Source organism: Protomyctophum bolini (genome assembly GCF_963924005.1).
Source record: "Protomyctophum bolini genome assembly, chromosome: 17".
NCBI lineage: Eukaryota > Metazoa > Chordata > Actinopteri > Myctophiformes > Myctophidae > Protomyctophum > Protomyctophum bolini.
This window is the reverse complement of record NC_137878.1, coordinates 21,776,661-21,798,680: the sequence shown is the minus strand read 5'-3', so window position 1 is coordinate 21,798,680 and position 22,020 is coordinate 21,776,661. Positions and strand designations below refer to the sequence as shown.

General features: G+C 42.8%; 1 protein-coding gene across 1 annotated transcript in view; it reads left to right on the top strand.

Moving 5' to 3' along the window:
* Positions 1–22,020, top strand: part of csmd2 (CUB and Sushi multiple domains 2) — a gene marked incomplete at both ends in the record, with an annotated part of 362,644 nt that overhangs the window by 231,828 nt on the left and 108,796 nt on the right. Inside the window, 3 exons of the mRNA XM_080787142.1 lie at positions 7,335–7,529; positions 9,145–9,261; positions 18,210–18,323. Coding sequence (XP_080643268.1) covers positions 7,335–7,529; positions 9,145–9,261; positions 18,210–18,323 — 426 coding nt within the window. The remainder of the gene's footprint in view (positions 1–7,334; positions 7,530–9,144; positions 9,262–18,209; positions 18,324–22,020) is intronic.

Below are 22,020 nucleotides of genomic sequence, written 5' to 3'. Positions count from 1 at the left end.
TTATGTTCAGTGATTCTGGTTCTTAATTCTCTTTTAGTTTTTCCTACATACTGTAGCAAAAGCCACAGGGGCATTTTAGGAGATAGACAAAAAATGTTGTTCTACAAGTGATTCTCCCTTTTACTTATTTTTTTTTTTACCTGTGTGAGGATGTAAAAAAAATCCTCTCCTTTGATCATGGCGTTGCAATTAAGACAGCTATTACATAGTAATACCTGAGGGTAGTGAGGACATGAAATGTTGAGGTTGTACATAAATATAATTTTTAACAAGTTTGTCTATTAGGTTCTTAGACCTTTTATTTGCAAAGATAGGAGGAGTAGAAAAAGTGTCACCTATAGAAGGGTCACTGGAGAGTATATGCCAATGCTTTGGCATATACTCATATTTAATATGTTGAGAAATAGGAGAAAATGTGCTAGACAAAACTATTCTTTGACCTGTTGAGACGGAAGACAATTTAGGGGTTAGGAGATCGGTTCTATCCAACTGTTTAACTCTGGACTTACATTTATTTAAAGTGACTTCTTCGTAACCCCTTTCACTGAACCTGGCACTTATTTCAGAGGCTTGTCTCTCAAAGTCTGCCTCTGTACTGCAGATTCTTTTGAGTCTCAACATTTGGCTATAAGGTAGCCCTTTTCTTTTATTGGAGGAGTGATACCCTTTTAATTGAACAAAAAATTCTATATAACTGTCATTTCCGTTGCTACTGCCAATTCTGACACTGACGAAGGCCTGCGTCTGTCTGGTATGACTGCTGCTGCGGAGCACTATCATTATTAAATAAAGACTCTTACTCGACTGAGAGTGCGGATTATATTCATTTTCTATATGTTCATTTTGAATCTGCACCCAGCCTGAAACTTTATCAGACTGTCTGAGTAGAGCGGGCCTTTTCCCTTGAATCCACCATGTATTGTAAGGTCAGTGTGTCGGGTTGCACTAGCCCCATCTGCGATTCACACATGCTATGACACATGGAACAAATGCATGGAGTACCGGTATACGTTATGCAAGGAGCACAGTATCGAGGCTGTGATGCTCCTGTCTCCATCTTAAAGAGAGAGAGAGGGGAACGGGAGTGCAAAACATTAAAGTAGTTTAATGTTTGCACTTCATTAAAGCATGTAAGTGAATAGAGTGCTCCAAGTTTGCCTTTGGATTCAGTCATTAAGCAGTACTTGTTCATATTGGTGTTTTAGTAGGCTGCATCTCTCAGTTTATTCCAGTGTTCATTGGATGGGATGACTCACCTCAATGTATGCGACTATACAACTTTAAGAATAGTCTGTATGCAATACGGGCAAAGTTCTGCTATAATCTTAGCACAAATGTCAAAATAACTAGCTAGTAAGCCTTTATTAGGGACTTTACACCATGAATTAGTACTGAACTCATGTTTAAGCCTACACTGGTGCAATAGTGGTCTGCGAACAGGTTGCATGATGAGTATTAGCCCTGAAACATGACTGTCATAATCCTCTACAAAGCCTCTACATTTACAGTGAAAACGTGTACATAAACATTCAGATTTCAAATATAAAGTACTCACCACGTGTGCCACGGGTGTTAGACATTTTCTGGGACAGTGATTAGCATTGCTGCGTTCCGCGTTTAATAAAAGGCATTTTTATCCGAGCGCCCAGGCTATTTTCTCAAACGGGGTGCGTTCGGAAAACTCAGAGTTGCACGCAGAGAGCGCACTCACCTATTTATTGTATTGGCAGTGCGGTCAGCGTGCCTATATCGAACACACCCAGTGTTTCAGAGTGCAACACTCCTCCCGACCAATAGGGGCGCGTAGTTGAAAGCCTATGGCAAAAGAAAAACAGCTTGGATAAAAATGCCTTTTATTAAACAATGCGGAATGCAGTAGTGCTAATCGATGAATGTTTATCTGTAAATGTAGCGATCGCGTAAAACAGGCGGGAGTTAAGCCATGACGCTCGTGAGGTACGAGCGTCATGTGAACCATGGCTAGACGAGTTGAAGGAATCTGTGTTTTCTTGTGTGTTGGGCTTGAATGAACATTCCCATATATTGTCTGTTGTATAGTGTCACATGATCCGTTAAAGCCGTAATTCTGCTAACAGACATTTTATATTTAACTAGCTCTAAATTAGACACGTCACACGGCAGCTCCGTTAGAGGGCTTTGCTTGAGAGAATAGTGCCTAAATCTCCCCGAATCTCAGAGCTACAATTAGATGAATTGTAAGATGTCAAACGTTCACCTGGTCCCAGATTGACCCCTCCCTCGCTGCCTGCTCCTTGCCGTTTCCTCACTTCTTGGCTCATGAGCAAATCATTAGTTCTACATAAGCAGTTCGACCTCTTCGGGACCCTATATGGAATATAGCCCAGTCCATTTGCAGATTGTACACAAATGGGGTGAAAAGCACTAGTGTTTTTTTCACTAACACGTTCTAACCGCAAGCCACCCCTTAACTCATTTCCCACAATATTAAGTGCAGTGTGTGATACTGCAGGGCCAATCTGGCTGAGCAGATGGACCCAGCGTGTGCCTCAGCGAAAACTCCCTCTCTCTGCTTCCAATTCTCTACACTAATGAACCGTAACCAAATAATACATAAATTACTGCCTCCGTTTCAGGCAAACAACACGACGTTAAGGCATGTTTTGGCTGTGGTTTTGGCTCCGTTTGGAGACAGAGAACAGTGGGCTGACGAGTTGGCCTGGCTCGTGTTTGGTCAGCCCGCCTGCCACTAAAATATCCATTTTGCTGTCAGCCCTTCTAAAGTAATCTCTCTCTCTCTCTCTCTCTCTCTCTCGCGCGCGCTTTCGCTCTCGCTCTAACCATGTCTGATTAGATTCTATAGGGACATGTGGTCCTATTCACTGATAAATAAATAAAAACAGCTTTTATATGATCGTGTTTATGCTGCGATTTGGTATCTGGCACATATGGAAAGATGCAGAAACAACATGCATGCACATGCATTCTCTCACTTTGCTTATCTATACGTCTGTCTGCACATTATCACACTCTAGGATTATTTTCTTCTTTCACATTGCATTTTCACAAACGGTACGGAACGGGTGACACCTGTCACACAAACTGTATTTTGGTGCCAGCTATAACCACCCCCAAAATAGTTTTTTTTGTATCCATGCTTCCCCTTAAAAGTCTGGAGTGCCCCAAGGTTATTTTGATTTTATTCTGTTGCTCATTTATTTTGTTATTTCTTCACTTTTATGTAAAGCACATTATTCTTTATTTCATCTTAATTCTTTCAGTTTTATGTAAAGCATAAGGTTATTGTTTTGTTTTGTTTTGTTGCTGATTAGTTTGTTTTTTCTTTTTTTTTCTTTTAGTTTTATGCAAAGCACTTTGTGACCATAATAGAGGTATTATTTTGTATTATTATATAAAGCTCTGCCTCTTTAACGGAAGAAAGGGAGAGGTCACACCCAGATGAATGGCACGTAAACTACTGTAAGACTCAAACTGGTGTTTCAATTTCTCCTTTTAGCAAAATGTTCCCAAGTTAAGGAGTAGCCTACTGTACTGTACTCAAGGCTGGGAGCATTGAATAAAACCTATACTGTAGGTTGTATCCTTGTACTGTACTGTCACTGTACTGTACTGTCACACCCGAAATGATCATATATACAGTTTGTGTGTGTGTGCGTGCGTATGCGCAACAGTGACACTTGGTTGTGAAACCATACCAAACGCTATTTTCGTGCTCCGACAGACCCAGCCAGGGACAGACACACATAGCTCCTTAATGAAGTGGTTGCACCACTTAAAAAGAAAGGTTAGATTAAGCTTCTCTAGGTCGTCCTCAGACGAGCCCTCCATCGTTGCTTCCAGTCATCCCGGTTGTCCTGGGACAACTCGTTGGTGCTTCACTCGCATTATCTTTTAACTTTAAAGTGATAGCATTATTGTCAGTGTTGGTTATCTTCTGCAAAATGGACAACAAAGAGAATACAAAAATAAATCAATGTCTGGACCAGTAGGCATTCAAGGTCTTGATTTTGAAGATAGACTGACGTCCAAATCTATACTCTCTATAAAAAAACAAGTTGCTCATCACTCACAGTATCCAGTGGATGTTCTCTGTCCCAAGAATGTGTCTTGGCACACAAGATGTGTCTTGGCATCTCCTCCTACTCTTCAATCACCCCAAATTCAGTCATTGTTTTATCTTCCACTCATTATTTCATCTCTTTAAGAGACTAATATGAGTCCTTTAAACTTTTCTGAGGAAAATGGTTTCCAAGGACCTTCCAGCAACACATTAGGGAAAAGCTAAGTAACTAAGTAGGGGAAACGCTTTGAGATCAAAGCCATATGCCCTATCCAATATCCTTATGGTGATTTTATGCAACTCACTTTTAAGTTTTAAGGCATTTAAGGGCAACCATTGAATAAATGGTTTTGTGCAACCCGAGCACTGACCTGCCTTGGCTTGTGGAGACAGACAGACAGACAGACCTCATGCCCAGCATTTCTGCCCGACCGACCGACCGACCGACCAACCTCGTGCCCTGCACTTCTGCCCAACCGTGAAGGATGACATCCACTATGATCAACAACAGGGCCTTGTCATTCTGCAGAGGTTGTGCTGCAGGGCACTGGGCACACGTTCAGAATATCATATACCACAGCCACCGAGTTCGGAAGACCACCTTGCTGAATTTGGACAGTTAGGTGGCAGTGCAGTTTGTACAGTATATGTAATTTAATTCCATTTTATGCTGTGAGTTGAAATGGAGATATTTTATAACAACTTAAGCACATGAAGGGTTGGATTGGGGGTAAGTCCCTGCGACATACTAGCGTCATGTCCAGGGGGTGTACTTGTACATCAAGCTGCCTCACACTACAGAAACAGGAGATGGGCTCCTGCCCTATGGGCCTCATGGCTCGGCAAGGCTCCTTACTTAAGCACATGAATCCTAGCATCCCTCCCTATTCTGGGCATTATAATAAGAGGCCAATATAGCAGATCAGTCAGCAGAAATAGCCAATACAAGGTCACACAGCATGACGCGTTGTGAGCTTTGTGTAAGGACGTACCCAAAATAGGGATGCCAGGTTGAACAAAGTTGGTAATAATATGCTGTTTTGCTGCCAGGCTGAATTGGATTGGGCATTTTCGATGGGACTAAATTGCCCGGAGCACTTGACCAACAGTATGTTTTTTGAGATGTGAGGGATACTAAATTGGACAGGGTTGCTTTCATGTGGACATCGTCTACCTCACAACAGCATGTGGTGCTCGATTTGTCAAGACATCGCTCTCGTGACCTCAAGGGTGGTGATTGATATGTCAGAGTGTGCGTGCGTGTGCGCGTGTGCTTGGCGTGTGTGTGTGTGTGTGTGTGTGTTATCTGTAAGGAATAGAGAGCTGGCGTGTGCTGTGCTGTGCATTGTCTTCTCTAGTTGACTGCACAGTGGAAGTCTTGTGTGACGGACAGGTGTGTGCAGTCAGCAGACCTTGGGCTGGAGCAATGTCACTCTCAATCAGCTGCCTGTCTGTCCGTGCTGCCATACATACAGTACACTGGCTCCTAACAGCACGTACACTACCTCCATACATTCACTACCATACAGTACACTGTGTCCTAACAGTACATACACTACCTCCATACATTCACTACACTACAGTACACTGTGTCCTAACAGTATGTACACTACCTCCATACATTCACTACCATACAGTACACTGTGTCCTAACAGCATGTACACTACCTCCATACATTCACTACACTACAGTACACTGTGTCCTAACAGTACACTACCTCCATACATTCACTACCATACAGTACACTGTGTCCTAACAGTACATACACTACCTCCATACATTCACTACACTACAGTACACTGTGTCCTAACAGCATGTACACTACCTCCATACATTCACTACACTACAGTACACTGTGTCCTAACAGTACATACACTACCTCCATACATTCACTACACTACAGTACACTGTGTCCTAACAGTACACTACCTCCATACATTCACTACCATACAGTACACTGTGTCCTAACAGTACACTACCTCCATACATTCACTACCATACAGTACACTGTGTCCTAACAGCATGTACACTACCTCCATACATTCACTACCATACAGTACACTGTGTCCTAACAGCATGTACACTACCTCCATACATTCACTACCATACCGTTGCAGTCGGGAGGAAACATCTTAATTATTGAGGTTTTATTTGCATAAATCTGTGCTATTGATTGATGTTTTGAAAATATTGAACCAATGGAAAGTAGTAAAAAAGCACTCAAACTGTCTGCTAATCTCAACCACCTCTCCTGCTCTCTGTAATTGACAATATATAAAGTCACAACACCAACTTTGATGATTTGCATTGTTTTAAAATTGTAAGGTTTTCTTCATTTCCTGAAAAATGAACATTTTGGAGTTATGCGGTTTCTTCCCGCCAGCAGAGATGTGCACTGCGTCCTAATTAAGCCCAAACCACGCTACAGTACCTTCATACAGTAGACTAGTGGTTCAAGCCTTTTCATATCTGTGAATTATTTATTCAGCATTCAAGCCACGGCCCCACCATTTGATTAATTCAGACTTAAAACCTTGAATATTTTGTTGCCAATGGATACGATTGTGTCCACAATTCCATACAAAATAACAATTATACTACATTCTCTTAATTGTGTAGACTTCTTATAAATTAAGTAATGCGGAGGAAGGAAGATCTATGTACTGTATATGCTGTGTACTTAATGCAGAATGTGTCTACAGTTAAATGTACTGTACACAGCAACAGTAGAAAATCATGTTAATGTATATACCATAACCTCTATATTGTTTAATTTGTGTAAATATATACATTGTCATTATTCACTGTATTCTTACCATCAAATATGCATATTGTCCTTCTGAAAGGTTACAGATACAAACATTACGTGTCCGCATGGTGCAAACGTGCAAAGTATAGCAATGCTGCTTGGCTGCGTTCTGAACATATCTAGTGTACTTTCAGAACGGGAGTATACTGTAGATAACGCATTCATGCAGCAACCTGCACCAAAAGACAAACTCCCTGATTATGTGGAAACATACCTGGTGGCAACTAAGATAGTGATTGGCAGATGGAGGAAAGCTCCTACTGAGTGATGGCAGGTAGGGAAGGACAGGGGGGAAAAAAGAAAAGTGGAAGGAATGGAACCGTCACAGTGTGATCTGTCTTTCACTCACGCAGGCACAAACGCGTACACACACGTACACACAAACGGAACGAGTCATGGGAAAAGCAAAGTGTATTCAAACATCACCTCCGCTGATGTTCCATTGTGTTTACCTTTCCCACACAGAGAACCCCAGGGAGTCTTGCTTCGAGCCCGGGGCGGTGCGGAACGGCACTCGGGTGGGCGCAGACCTCAAGCTGGGCTCCACCGTCACCTACTACTGCGACAGCGGGTACACGCTGGAGGGGGACCCCACCCTCACGTGCATCATGGGGGGAGACAGCAAGCCCAGCTGGAACAAGGCCAAGCCCATCTGCATTGGTAAACACTGACATCTGGAGACGGAACGGAGCAAAAGACAAACAGGAGCCGAGGCAATCGATGAAGCGCGCACGGGAGTTAAAACCCCACTTCTAATCATGTGCATCTTGGAATCCACATTTTGAACAGTGTCAGAAATATTTCCGCACACACATACGCGCAGAAACACGGGAATGCATTCCCGAACAGCAGCAGATCAGGAACGTATGTCTGTTAAATCCGTTGTGTTGTGTAAAATAGGCCGTTTCACCCGATTCTGAATGGCAATGCTATGTGACAGACAGCGTCCCGGGGGCATCCGGTGCTACATTAAAGAGGGAGGTCACAGATAGAGCTCTTCCAAAACCGTCACATATGGCGGACTTGCACTGCAAATTGAGCTGTGACGTTATCATTTCTCCAAATCTCTGTTGTCTACACAGTTCCGCTGCAACTGATATTTTTGGGAAAATGTTTTAAACATTTTAGAGACCCCAACGTATAGGTGCATTTTGCAAAAATATCCATGCTAGTGTGGATAGATCTGGATAGAGTGGTCATCAGTCATCTCTGACATACAGTAAGTTGTAGATGATCAACCTACAGTATGTTATATGACTCAAACTGTGGGCAAAAACAACTTTAGTTATACAAACATTTTATTTATATATGGAGGTACTTATTTTTTGCCGCTGATTGGTCCAATGATTTGAAAGATTAGCTCCGGACTCACAGACACACACATTGACACTGACCTTCTTATAGGCCGCTAGCTTCCTGCTGAGTCCTACAGAATCACACCACACTTTTCGTTATAGAGCAGCTAGCTTATACAAGCATGTAGATGAGCTATTGTGAGTGTGACACAATGTGACACATGTTAACACGTGTGATTAATTGAGGACACATGATCGCTGCACAGAAGTAATTCATGCATGCGTTGGTTTAGTACTGTAAGAAATCTTTAATTTAACCAATACTATCCTTGCTGGACTCACCTTGACTGTACAGACACATGCATGATTAGTCACCAAATACTTACACATGCATACACTGTACGTTTGATGGAAAATAGCACGCACGCATGCGCATACGCATACACTGTACGTTTGATGGAAAATAGCTTGCTGGCACTCACACACACACACACACACAGAGAGAGAGAGTTTTTAGGGCCTTGAGCAGAGGAGAAGCTGCAGGCCGTGTCTCTGCAGGGTAAATTCAGAGGGACACTTGGAAAACATTGCAATTTCACTCTGGAAAACACCAGGGACGTCTTGCAACAAACCCCAATCAGACAAGAAAAGTAATTTAAGAGTGACTGAAACAGCGAGGAGAGAGAGGAGACAGTAAAAAATAAATGGAATCTTTCACTCTTTGCTGCACCCTTCCCCTCTGTGTCTCTCTCTCCCTCTCTCACACAAGCGCAAGCAAACACACACACACACACACACACACACACACACACACACACACACACACACACACTACTATAATGTTGGTAATCCTTTTTGGGGTTTATGTTGCTGAATTGTTGTTGTCCTTATATAATACTATATTTGTCTCTGTCTGTCTCTCTGTTTCTCTCTCTCTCTCTCTCTCTCTCTCTCTCTCTGACTCTCTGTCTCTCTCTCAGCCCCTTGCGGTGGACAGTATTCCAGCTTGGAGGGTGTCGTCCTGTCTCCTGGTTACCCCGGCAACTACAGCAGTGCGCGCACCTGCCTGTACTCTGTGTTGGTGCCAAAGGACTACGGTAAGCCGGAGTGAACAAACACAAAACGTTACATGGCTTGGACGGACAGATACGTGAGTGAAGAGGTGATCGTTGCCAATCGGTAGTCCGTTTGGAACCCTGGCTCATTAATGACGTCATTGGGAAGGCTGTAAATCATTTCTAGCTACTGTAGGTGTGACAGTTTTTAATGACGCTAAGTGGCGTACACGTGTTAAAAATCGTGTTAAAGAAGGCCTGACGAAAGGCAGCTGAAATATTTTTGGAAACTCTCCAGCTGTCGTGTAACTTCTACCGTACGGTGATTGAAAGTGCTCTTACCTTTCTCTTTTATGTCATGCTCTACGCAGCGATCGTGTTCTTGAGACGGCAAACAAAATCACCGGTTTTATAGGGCTTCCTTCTAGTAGCTCTCGTGCTGTGAGAGAATCGTCAGGAAAGCTGATAGGATCACTCAGGATGAAAATCATCCAGACATCGAGTACATTACTGCTCTGCCCTGTAGCAGGTGTTACCACTCCATCCATGTATGCACCAGTGGGTTTAGAGATAGCTTATTTCCATCATTGGTGGGACCACGGAATCAGAGCTAAAGTGACGGTTTCTTGCACACAAGGAATGTGTCCATTTTTATCTTGTCTGCTACGTGCTTGTACTGTATCATGTGTTTTCTCTGCTTGCGTCAGAGCCATCCGCATTGGTATTAAATGATGCCGTTTCGAATGTGGGCATTTAGCAGATGCAAGTTGTGGGATAATAAATGTTACCTAGTCAGGAGACAAGGTACAGTATCTGTGCATATAAGTAGCGTGCAAAGAATACAACGTATTAGTGCATCAAAAAACTAGGATACCTCAAATCTGTGCATGTAATGACAGTGCAAAGCAACTAACCAAGACAGATAGATGAAAAAGAAATGCAGTAGGCAGCTTGATTGTCAAAAGGAAATACCTGGAGAATGAATTGAAAGTGTATTTGTTCATGTCTCATTGTCAGTGAGTGGGTGGATAATCCCACTCACTGCACGGAGCTGATTCAATTAACACCTGGAACGCCCGGGGTTATTTAATCCATTAAATCAGAGCGCCCAGCGATTTATAGCAGCGGAGCACATTTAGCGACGGACCGGATGTTATCCCGGATGTGGCTGAAGTAGCTAGATGTAGCCAAAACACTCTAGAGGCGATCGACAACAACGGGAGGTACTGTATGATTAATTCTATATGTATGGTATGATTAGCAACAGGACCGCGGTGGGCCGTCTAACACATAATCTTTTCTTAGAATTGGACGGAATGATTTAGATCAAGAGTATTTCACGTTTTAATATTTTCCATCTCGTCGGCTAAACAGGGGGGGGACATTTTCGATGACGCCCCACTGTTGCGCGACAGACGCTCCCAGCCTGTGGAGCGATGCGATTGGTTTTGATATCAATAATCTCCGTCTTTTTGATCAATCTCCGTCTTGAGCGCTGGGCGTTACTAATTGATAGGGTGGAGAACTCCGTCCTGTGCGCTCAGGGTGTTAAGCAAGGTACTATATATCCAAGATGTATATGATGAGGGTCCCTTGGCAACCACAGGCTTAATGAAGAAGAAGCACTTGATTTCACGGATTGCATATTTTCCTGATTAAGGTTTAAATGAAAAGGTTTTTGCACATTTAACAATACCTTCATCACTGTGAAGCATCCACCTTTCAGTATCATCGGTCTTTGCAGAGGGGAGGAGAGATAAGAATAAGTAAAGAGAGCTTTTTTTTTGCCACACTGCGCTCTTCACTTGTAATTAAAGTGTGTGAAGTATATCCCACGACCAGAAAAGTATATAAGCAAAGGTATTCGGAGGAAAACATCACAACCATAGCTTCTTAGATAGATATTTAAATTATTACAAAGTGTGGGGTCCTTTTTTATGCTGCCATACGGGCAGTCAGTCACTCACAGCAGCATGGAGTTCCTGTAACTTCTTTCATCTGCACTCTCTAAGTGCAATATGTTGTTTTAGTTTCACTTCCACCTCAAATTATTTAGTACAGAGGGAGTCTATTCTCACTATATTATTGACCGGGCTTTTTTTGTTTGTCTGTCTAAACACAAACACGCATGCACACACACACACACACACACACACACACACACACACACACACACACACACACACACACGTGCGAACACAACAAAGAAATAATTGCTGTCTGGAAGCTGCAGAGCCACAAACATTTATTTTCGTTCTGGCATTTCCATCTTAAAGGTCATATCTGGCTTTCTTCCAATGTGTAATTCCCTATATTCGTGGATGAGCAAATATATGAGACTCACATGAACACACATGTAGCGGGCGAGCATGTAAATACAGTACAAAACCACAGGCAGTTAGTGCACACTGTAAAATCAGGGTGTTAATTGTACAAATGGAACCAAATGCAAGGGTTGATTTAGTTATATTATAGCCTACACCCTCTGAGTTAAATTAACACTCAGAACTTTGCTGTGTGTGTGTGTGTGTGTGTGTGTGTGTGTGTGTGTGTGTGTGTGTGTGTGTGTGTGTGTGTGTGTGTGTGCGTGTGTGCGTGTGTGTGTGCGTGTGCGTGTGCGTGTGTGTGTGTGCGCGTGCGTGTGTGTGTGTGTACTCTCCAAACTGACATTAATGTCTCTCTCGCTCACTCGCTCCCTCTCAATTAATTAAATTAAAATGTAGAATTCAATAATTCTTTATTGGCATAAGAGTCATGTCTGCATTCATTACAATGGTGCCAAAGCAGGTAACAATGACATCTCTAGTAAAGAATAAAAACAATTAAGATAAATGCAAATAAAAAGGTAGAGTATTTGTACAATATCAATAGCAAAAGTATCTCTCTCTCTCTCTCTCTCACTGTGCTGATTGTCGCTCTGGAGTGTCTCATTCTCAGTGACTCTATGCCTGCATGCTCACAGTGTTGCCTGTGTATAACCCCACAGGCTGTGTGTGTGTGTGTGTGTGTGTGTGTGTGTGTGTGTGTGTGTGTGTGTGTGTGTGTGTGTGTGTGTGTGTGTGTGTGTGTGTCTGCTTCCCTCCCTCCTTCTAATGAGCTATTAACAGTATGGCTGTGTGGGGCGAAAAGAAAAAAAAAGGCCTGTCACTGTCCAGTTAAGCCAAGCGGCAGGCTGTATGATCTAGCCTTGGGACACTCTCGGTCCAATCTGTTACACGTGGAGGTCATTCCGCCCATTCAGAGGTCCGCCAGTGTCTCCAAACGACTGGCTGCCAAATCCCCCGGACACTATACTAGCAACATATTTCACTCAGTGCCCAGCCACACCAAAGAGACAGGGAATAATTAAAGGCTCCATTTGCATTTTCTGGGCACATGACAAAGACGCCTGAGGCAGGGAAGCATCACTTTGTCATGCAGCAGCAGAACCATAATGTGAACCTCTCTGCCTCAGTGTTTTCACAGCAGTTTCCATTAGCTTGACACACCTCTTCTTTTCTTGAGGGGCTTTTCTGTCCTGAACTCTTGTCACATTTGCCATGGGCAATGAAAGGAGAATGTACGTCATATGTGTCTGAACAAATCGGCTTTTAGTGGAAACACAAACATTAAATGCCATCAACAATGAAAGGAAAATGTACGTCATATGTAGACGTCGAGCAAATCGGCTATTTTGTCCCAACATAAACGTGAAATGCCATTGACAATGAATGTGTGTCTGAGCAAATCGGCTTTTCAAAACAGTGCAACCTATGCCCCTATACTTTCACCTGTCCCTCTTAATGTCTATGCCCCTATAGCCATGATGAGATTGCATTGGATAACAGACAGTGCCAGTGGAAGAGAGGAGGAGGTTTTATGGCCCAGGCAGTTTCACGACGCTGACCTCTGTGTTATCAGAAAATAGTTTTTTGATCACATTTTAGGTTCATTTCATTTTTCATTTGCAACTTCTGGAGCAGAAATACATTTCATAGTAACATTTTTAGATTGAGATGTTGTTGACAGAATGTGGTCTACCAGAAAGCCACCCCGAGGTGTTCCAATTTCCTAAGGCCAGGCGGGGCCTCGGGCCAGCTCAATTACCAGGCCTGTTGAGAACTGTAGTTTTTGCTGGCTGCCGGGCACGGCTGCCAAGCACGGCTGCGCTAATAACTTTGGGGCAGGCCCGTCTAGAGTTTAAATGGACAGGAATCACTCAAAAGGAAGACATCGAAGAGGAAGGACGGGTGGGGACGGATCAAGATCTGGAATGTCAGAACAGGTCAGCTCCATATATGGAGATCTAATGGTTGGAGGTTTGAGGTCAGATGTAGAGTTGCTGGGCGGCTCCATATATGCAGATCTAGGTGACATCTTCTCCATGTATGGCTATCCAGGGATTGATGAAGTCAGTGTCGTGATCTTCATATATGGAGACGGCCATATATGGAGTGTGTCACGAGGCGTGACGGACTGACGGCCATATATGGTGGCATGACGTGTCACGAGGCGTGACGGACTGACAACCATATATGGAGGTGTGATGGACGGACGGACTGACTGACTTTTTGCAGGTGTTCATAGTAATCTGCGACCTACAGAAAAGACTCCCAGTTTCCACCCTATCTGTATACAACTCACTCGCTAGGGTCACCACACGGCTCAAGCCCCGCCTCTCGTCAGTGTGCCTGCATTGTTTTGTGATGTAAAAAGAATCAAAATGTTATCAGAAAACATAGTTGTTGTTCAAGGTGATTTAGAGATCGATTTAGAACTGGCAGTCCTTCACAAAGTTAATCTGTGTCACCACACGGGGTAGTCCTGGAGGCATGGCTATAGCAGAAGTTGGTTGGGGCTGGAAAATCACCAGTTTGTATGCGTTTATTTCTGCTCAAATGCCAGAAACAGAGGGGTAGTGCTGTGTCTCTAATGACAGAGAGAGAGAGAGAGAGAGAGAGAGGGGGGGGGGGGGTTCACACGTGTGTGATTCTTTTTTAAATCTGTGACAATGTGGCACAACTCTTTGAATATATATTCTTTCACAGTGAACGTTTTTAACTCAAATCTTTGCTTCTGGGTGGTCCCTGGAACAGCTGCCAAATACAGATACATTTCATCTTTCATCGTCTTCATCAGGGTATCTCAAACCAATGTTTTGATCAACATTTTGACAACCTGTTGAAATGTTGGTAATTAAAATAAACAGCATTGTTCCATCGAATCTTGCTGGCTGCTGCCGGCACCTCTTATTTCACTTCCTGCTGGACCATTTTTGACACCAAAATGTCTGTTTGTGTTCTGTTGAAAGCCTTTCAAAAGATAGCATAGGTGTTGTGTCTGATTAATGTTTAGAAATTATGTCATCTTCTGCAATACAACGGCTATTGGTCTGAAATCCCTGCTTTGGTCTGAAATCCTCTTTTTTCTTTTGGACATGGCATTTTGGGTAGTGTTTATGTGTGTGTGTGCATGCATGTGTGCATGTGCAGTTTTCCATGGCAGAGGAACATTGGCTACGGAAGCCTGAAAGCTTGGTAGCTCATTTGCAAATTCTTCAAAAGAAATGCGTTGTGCTCATCTGGCCAAGCCGTTTTCTTAGTATTTGTGCACTGAAATGTTTTCAGTTTAAAGTATTTGGTGCACTTTCCAGAGTTATCTAATTGTGATAAACATCTGGTAAATAAAGTGTTTAGGTCATTGTAGGAATGTATTTAATTGTCTGTCACATCAGGTTTAGTTGGAGATAGTGTGTGTCCACACCTGGTGAAGCCAAATTTGCTTCCTTCAATTTGATTCAAAGCTCCTTTTCTGACTAATTGTTCCACATTATGTGTTTTGAAAGCTGTTTCCTTGCGTTTATAATGTTTTATTATGTCCTTAGTGCCACATGATGATTTATTATTTGGATAGATTTCGATCTTGCTTGTGGGGACAACCAGCTGTAGACAAAAAAATGATGCAATCATGTGTAACTGTAGTCATTCATCTAGTGAACACTCCAGATAGACAGATTTCCCAATGTCTCCAATCAAAACAGCCTTTTAGTTGTTCCCTAAATCAATTGTTCTGTGTCCTTGTCACTTCTGGTTCATTCTGGTTTATTCTCTCCACGGTTCTTATACAGTACACTGGAATCATGTTCAGGATGGTTTAGTATGGGTGGCTTCCGCTTAGACAGATTTAATACTACAAGACACTTGAGACACAGACTGTTGTCTTTCCTGCTCAATGTCAAGTAAGGTAAGCCAATATCAACATATTGTGAAACAATACACTGTCAGACTGGTGTCCAAAAGTTAGCAAAAGTACTCCCAAACTTTCCAATTATAATAAAATAAAATAATAACATTGGGATCACAGATCTTAGATTTCACTGAGTGCAATAGATCATTGATGTACTGTACGTCCCCTAGTTGTACCCTGCTCTCTATCTGAAGAATAGCAAAGATGCCTCACAAAGTCCATTACAGTAACTGCAGTGGTTCCCAAAGTGGGGCCCCTCCCCTCGGCAGCGGAGCGCCTGACTGACCGCCGCTGGCTCCTTCATTCTTTCTCCTTCCTCGTCTCATTCTCCTTTTAGTTCAACATAACGCCAAACCATGTTGCTACTCAGGTGTGTTGTTGACAGACAGGCCAATAATCCACACGATCAAAGCATTGTTTTCAGGGCTCATCTCAGACAAAGATTCAAACATTTCAAGACGCAGTGCCAAGTACTTGGTACTTTTTCCGTGTTTCATTAATCTAAAGAGTCAACATTAGACCCACCCTATGTGATGGCAGAACCCCACGCCTGTGTATTTTGATTACCGTGTAGTTTTAAAATGTCTTATAGTTACACAAGCATTGCTCTTGTGAAGCAGTTTTTACTTTTGACTAATAGGAGAAGTGTTTAAAAAAGATCTCTGTTTCCATTTTGCAAAGGAGACAGATGGGCAGAGAGATGTGCTTTGGTGAGACTACAAGATGGCGGAAACGTCAAAAAGAGAATTGTGAATGACCCATTGGATGTGTCCACAGAAATACCGCTTTGTAACACCCGCAGTACTGTAAATAAACTAAATAACGAAATAAAATATACTGCGACGCAATGTGCCGAGCACCAGACGTACAGATGTTATTGCTTGCTGATCTGTGTTGGAAAGCAACAGCAGCAGGAGGTTGAACAGTATTTTCTCAAAGCTTGAAACCAGCATGGACTGTGTGTGAATGCCTAAGCCCTTCAACTTAATTAGTCACATTTGAATGGAGTTGTTGATCTTTGCTGTGCGATAGCACTCCATGGCAGCGCTCTCATCTCCCGCACTATTATCTTTTACGCTTGAAGCCTTATATTTCTGACTGAAATGGGTTATGATGACACTGTCATCATCTACAGTGTATTTGGGGGCATTTTGGGGGTTATTACTTCAAATCATACTTTTGTGTCTAATTTGTTTGAGGTTATTGGTTCTGAAAGTGCTGAATGTTCTTGAACAATAGCAGCGGGAGTTTGAAATAGTAGACGCATGAGAACCTTGAAAGCAAGATTGCGTGATTGTCTGAGTCTTTCAAGTTAATGTCAGGCAATCACATTTGAATGGAGTGGCTGGTGTTTGCTGCGCAATAGCAGTCCTTGATAGTGCTGTCATCTCCTGTGCTATCATCTGTCATGCTCTTTGGGAAGTGGACCCTGCTATCATGAGAGTATTTCTTGGAAGCTTAGAGGGTGAATGGAAAAGAAGACAGACATGCACGTCCCAAGCCCAAAATGGGGCTGTGCTGAGCGACTGTCAGTGCAGGATAAATGGAAAACACATTATAGAAAAATATAAAACGCTTGCACGCCGTAGTGCTTCATTGCACCCAAAAAACATCTGTGACTATTTGAGCTACATGCTCTTCATCAGACTGAGCACTGAGAGACACTCATCTTATACAACCAACAAGATGACATAGAAGGCATTGCAGCTGTAACAGACAACACACTCAATCTCGTGAAGCTTAACCCATTTAGACTTGAGGCCGATTCTAAAAGGCTTCTAAATCCTAACCGTTTTCTGAAAAACCCATGTTTCTATGTCAGTGGTTGAGACATGACCTGATGAAGATCACATAGATGGAAACGTTGTCAGATTGCTCAACCTATGGTGTGCGGACTCCATCCATCTTCTACCGAAGTATTCAGCCTGTCGGTGTGCGTTTTCTACGTCAGTGGTTCTCAAACGGTTTCATGTTAAGGACGAATTATATGTAATTGGCCCCGGACGGACCCCCAATCTCAAAACATGTTGTTCCAGGAACCCCCCCCCCAGAAGCAAAGATTTGAGTTAAAAAATCTATATATTAAAACATTTGCGCCTCATTTTCACTATTTTTCTAAAATAGCAGATATACAAGCTCGTAGGGTGGCACTCGGTGCCGCGCTATGAGCTATTTTTCAATAGCTAAAGTCTAACATAATGCTTAAAACACCAACATGGGTTCCCGTCCAGAATTGGTACAGAGGCGCCTCTTATTGTACTGCGAGGTGAAATACTGATAGCGAGAACAACATCATAGAGACACAGTGAACTATAGACAGTTCATCTTAGATGAAGGCCATTGTCAATTTAAAAGTGCGTTTTGTGTATTCAACAAGTTAAGTACATGCACAGTATGTATCATTTCTTGTATGACACAACGTATTGAATGCTTCTTACTAGGGTTCAATATGACGTCATGCTCCAACAGTCCGACAAACTGGGGGTTTGTCCCAGTTTGGGGCCATGTTGGGCCCAGTTTGGGCCATGCTGACTCCAAACACCTGTAGTCATTCCCAAAACATACAATAATTGCTGGTTAGCTCCAACTCCACTAACCTCTACAGCTTTAACTACTGTAGAGGTTAGATGGCAACATTTGGAACTTTGGGGCATATTACCTCAGCAAATCATGCGCGTGTGATTTTGTCAGAGTTGTTCCTACAGTTTGTTTCTCTGACATGGCCCATGTTTTGATCCTCTTTATTTTTCCTTCCCCTTCATCAGTGGTGTTCAGCCAGTTCACCTACTTCCAGACGGCTCTGAACGACGTGGTAGAGGTGTACGACGGACCTACGCAGCATGCCCGGGTACTGAGTTCCCTGTCTGGAGCGCACACAGGTAAACACGCACGCACGCACGCACGCACGCACGCAACCACAACAAGGGACCATTTGCATGAAACGGCACGTGCGACGGCACAGCGTACTACTGGAGGTGTTCAACAGCAGCAGCGGTTGGATCCGGAGGGACGAGTGTAATTTAACTATATATAGTATAGTATATATATATTTAATCGATCTTCCGTTATTTTTTTTCCAAACATGACAGGAGGGTAAATAAAGTGTTGTTTGAGCCAGACCCCACATTGTGGGGTCCCTGTTAAACCTCTAAGCAAAAAAAAGTGCTGACACAGGCAGAGCTGCTGTGGTGGTAGGTGGGCCCCTGAGAGCTATGAACAGGAGTCAATGGAGACGATAATAACAACTAAAGAGGCACTGGGGTAACATGCTAGACCGGCTGGCTCCAAACGCGCGCGCACACACATGGCAACTGAAATGCACACAACACAGTACATACGCATTGGCATTGCAGGTGAACCTGATGGCATATGTACAGTACGAGTACGACACAGAGGTGGGTGCACTTATGTTCGGACACCCATGACCACGTGCGCTCGCTTGTGCTCGTACGCGGCGGATTTGGGTAGGTTTGGGTTTTCCCCACTGTAAATAATTGTGGTTTAACTCAAAATGTTGTTGTTTTTTTGGAGGGCTACAGAATAAAAGGCAGTCCAGTTGAAAAGCTAGCCGAGGCCGGAGGATGGAGGTGTGTTCTGGGAATTGAAAGGCAGCAGGTTAATTGAGAGGTTTCACAAAACGGACAACTTGAATGGTTGTACTGAACCTCCCATCGATGCGGGGCGAGGGTGGAGCGAGAGAGAGTGTGCAGGGTTGCATACAGTAACATGCATTATGCAGGAAAATGGTTAATGTGTCCCACACATCATCAGCACATACATTATGCATACATGAATATGCATAATTATGTGCACACATGCATAGCACCTGACACAAAAAATATAGAATGGTGGGATTTCACCTACTAGACAAGTACACTAGACAAGTTATGTTCACGTCAGGACGTAACATTTAGGTGGTGCATGGCACTGCATAATTACTCTACCACCATGCAGGTGTGGGTGGAGCAGTGTTGTTTTCGTCGACTACCTTTTTCACCAAATAAAAACTAAAATAAAACAAATCTATGATGACTAAAAAACTAAGACTAAATATATTGACACAGCTCGTCACGCTGCGACGCGTTGTGACTGTGAGCTTGTAGATCTGCTATTTTCAGCATGCAACCAACATTTTTGTTGACTAAATCAACTGTAGATTTAGTCGACTAAAATCGTATGACATTTAGTCGACTAACACTAGAACATGTGACTAAAACTAAATTACTTATTCAAAAGACTATGACTAAAATCAAAATGTACTGTCAAAAACAACACTGAGGTGGAGTGATTATGTTGGCTAATATACACCAGGCAAGCACTGAGGAGATATTGGACTCTCACTCGATCCTCTGCATTGTTTTCGTCATTGCAGTCTTTGCAGTACATTGACAATTTCGTCAACAAATACAAACTATAGACTAAAATGTTAGAAGTAGCTATAGAGATCCAGAATAATAAAAGACACAAGTACTTTTACACTTGGTTGCATGTTGAAAGTGTAAAATAGTCATTAGGAACGGCATCAAGGCCCTCCAAAATACAATTTAGTCGACTAAATCAACTGTAGATATAGTTGACTAAAATTGTATTATATTTTAAAACTAGACTAACACTAAAACATTCCAGGTGACTAAAATGTGACTAAAACTATATGAAAGCTATCCAAGAGACTGTGACTAAAACTAAAATAAAAAAATCAACACGTCTGGCGTGGCATGGCGTGACGGATGGCTCTTTTTGGCAGGAAAGTGAAAGGTAGTGGTCGCGGATTTAACGGAGGCAGTGTAGATAAACACGTGGAAATTAGAGGAAAGAAACGGGTTGAATAAATGGACCACTACGAAGTGCAGCAAAGATAACGGTGGGGCGGGTGACGTGGTACAAAAAGAGTCAATAGAGAAATTTAAATCTAAATGCTAATTTCTAAATTGATTTCAACCAAGCCCTTTGTTACTAACTTGGTCCTCATTTAAAATGTGATTGGAAAGTCAATTTTCGTTCATCTTCAATTCAATTTCACCACCTCTCTGCGGGTAACATCAGTGCACTTCACATTATCTTCTGTGTTACACTGTCACCGTACTCCCCGATAATCATTCATTTGCAAAGTGTAAAATACGGTTTCCAAAGTATATAATCCCCAATCCCCACTTTACTTAATCTCGTTCAAGTGCAGAGAGGATATAGGTCTGCTTTAGAAAGATTGCGCCGTTGTAATTTGCCAAAGTACCTCAAAAGCCCAAAATGTCCTTGAGCAGTGCATGGCAGCCCAACCTGCTGACTGTGTGAACCAGCCTGCCATTGAAAAGTGAGCTCACATGAACTTCAGAGATTTGATTCAGTTAACAGTGGCTCTGTCCTCAGTGTCCTGTGACATGGAGCAAGAAGCTGAGATAACGTACTGGAAATGCATTATGTGCTTTTGTACAGTTTTTGTTTCTACATATAGACAAAGATTAAGTGATTTTCTTTAAATTAGTGTTAAAAAGCTCTAAATTGTGATAGTACTCGTTGCTATCGAGTGTTTGTTCAGTAACATGAGTCTCCATGTCTCTCCAGCTTTTTATTAAACAGAAAATGCATTTTTTTTTACCAATTGTATCCAATCAGGATAGACAACTCAGCCAGGATACAGATTAAACAATTGGAATTGTAAATTGTGACACAAATAAATGAGCAGACAAATGTGTAACTGGACCACTATAAAAATTAAGCTGATAAATGGCTACTCTCTCCTGTTTGGCTGAAATCTTGTCACCTACCTGGAAATGTATTTTATGTTTATTAAACCCATTGAACAAAGACCTTTTAAACACATGAATCCGGATGTCCTGATTCTGGGCATGTGAGGGCAGATTCACATTGGCCAATGATTCTACCTGTATTCAATGCTTTCACATTGCATTCAATCGGTCCCGAGACTACCTCCATGCGGTCCCGGGAACGGTTGGGTGGTCCGCTCCGGGGAACAGTTGAGTACACAGCATTCACACTACCACAACATCTGCCAAGTGGTCCCGAGTGCGTAACCTAGGACCATAGTGTGAATCTGCCCTAGTTTCTACAAGGACGATCTAAAAGCTTCCAGCGTGTTGCCAGCTTAGATCATCTAGCTAGTTTCCCTCTAGTCATTTGGTTGTACTGTCAGGGGTCACTATACTATGCTGAGTGTCTTGCTCAGACAGGGACACATCAACACGCCCGCATGGGCAGAAAAGGGAGGCGAACCACTTAACTTCTCTCTCTACCTCAGTCAGTTACGGCCCCAACAAATTATTCAAGCGAAAGCTGAGAACTCGGCTCATCACGTTTTACATGCTTGTTAGTACATTTTTCACGGCATGGCTGTCCCTACCACAGTAGTTGGATCATTCATATGGAGTCACCCGCTGACACACCTTGTTTCTTCTGTCTGGATTAATAGCTGCCCACTCGAGCATTATGAAACACTGTCACCACGACAGCAAAGACTTCCTCTTAATAATCTACCCAGCATGCCTTGCGGCCCCCGCGGTGAAAACCGGAGTAAATTGCGGGACTGTTCGATCAGGACACCGACGGGAACAAACTGTTGAC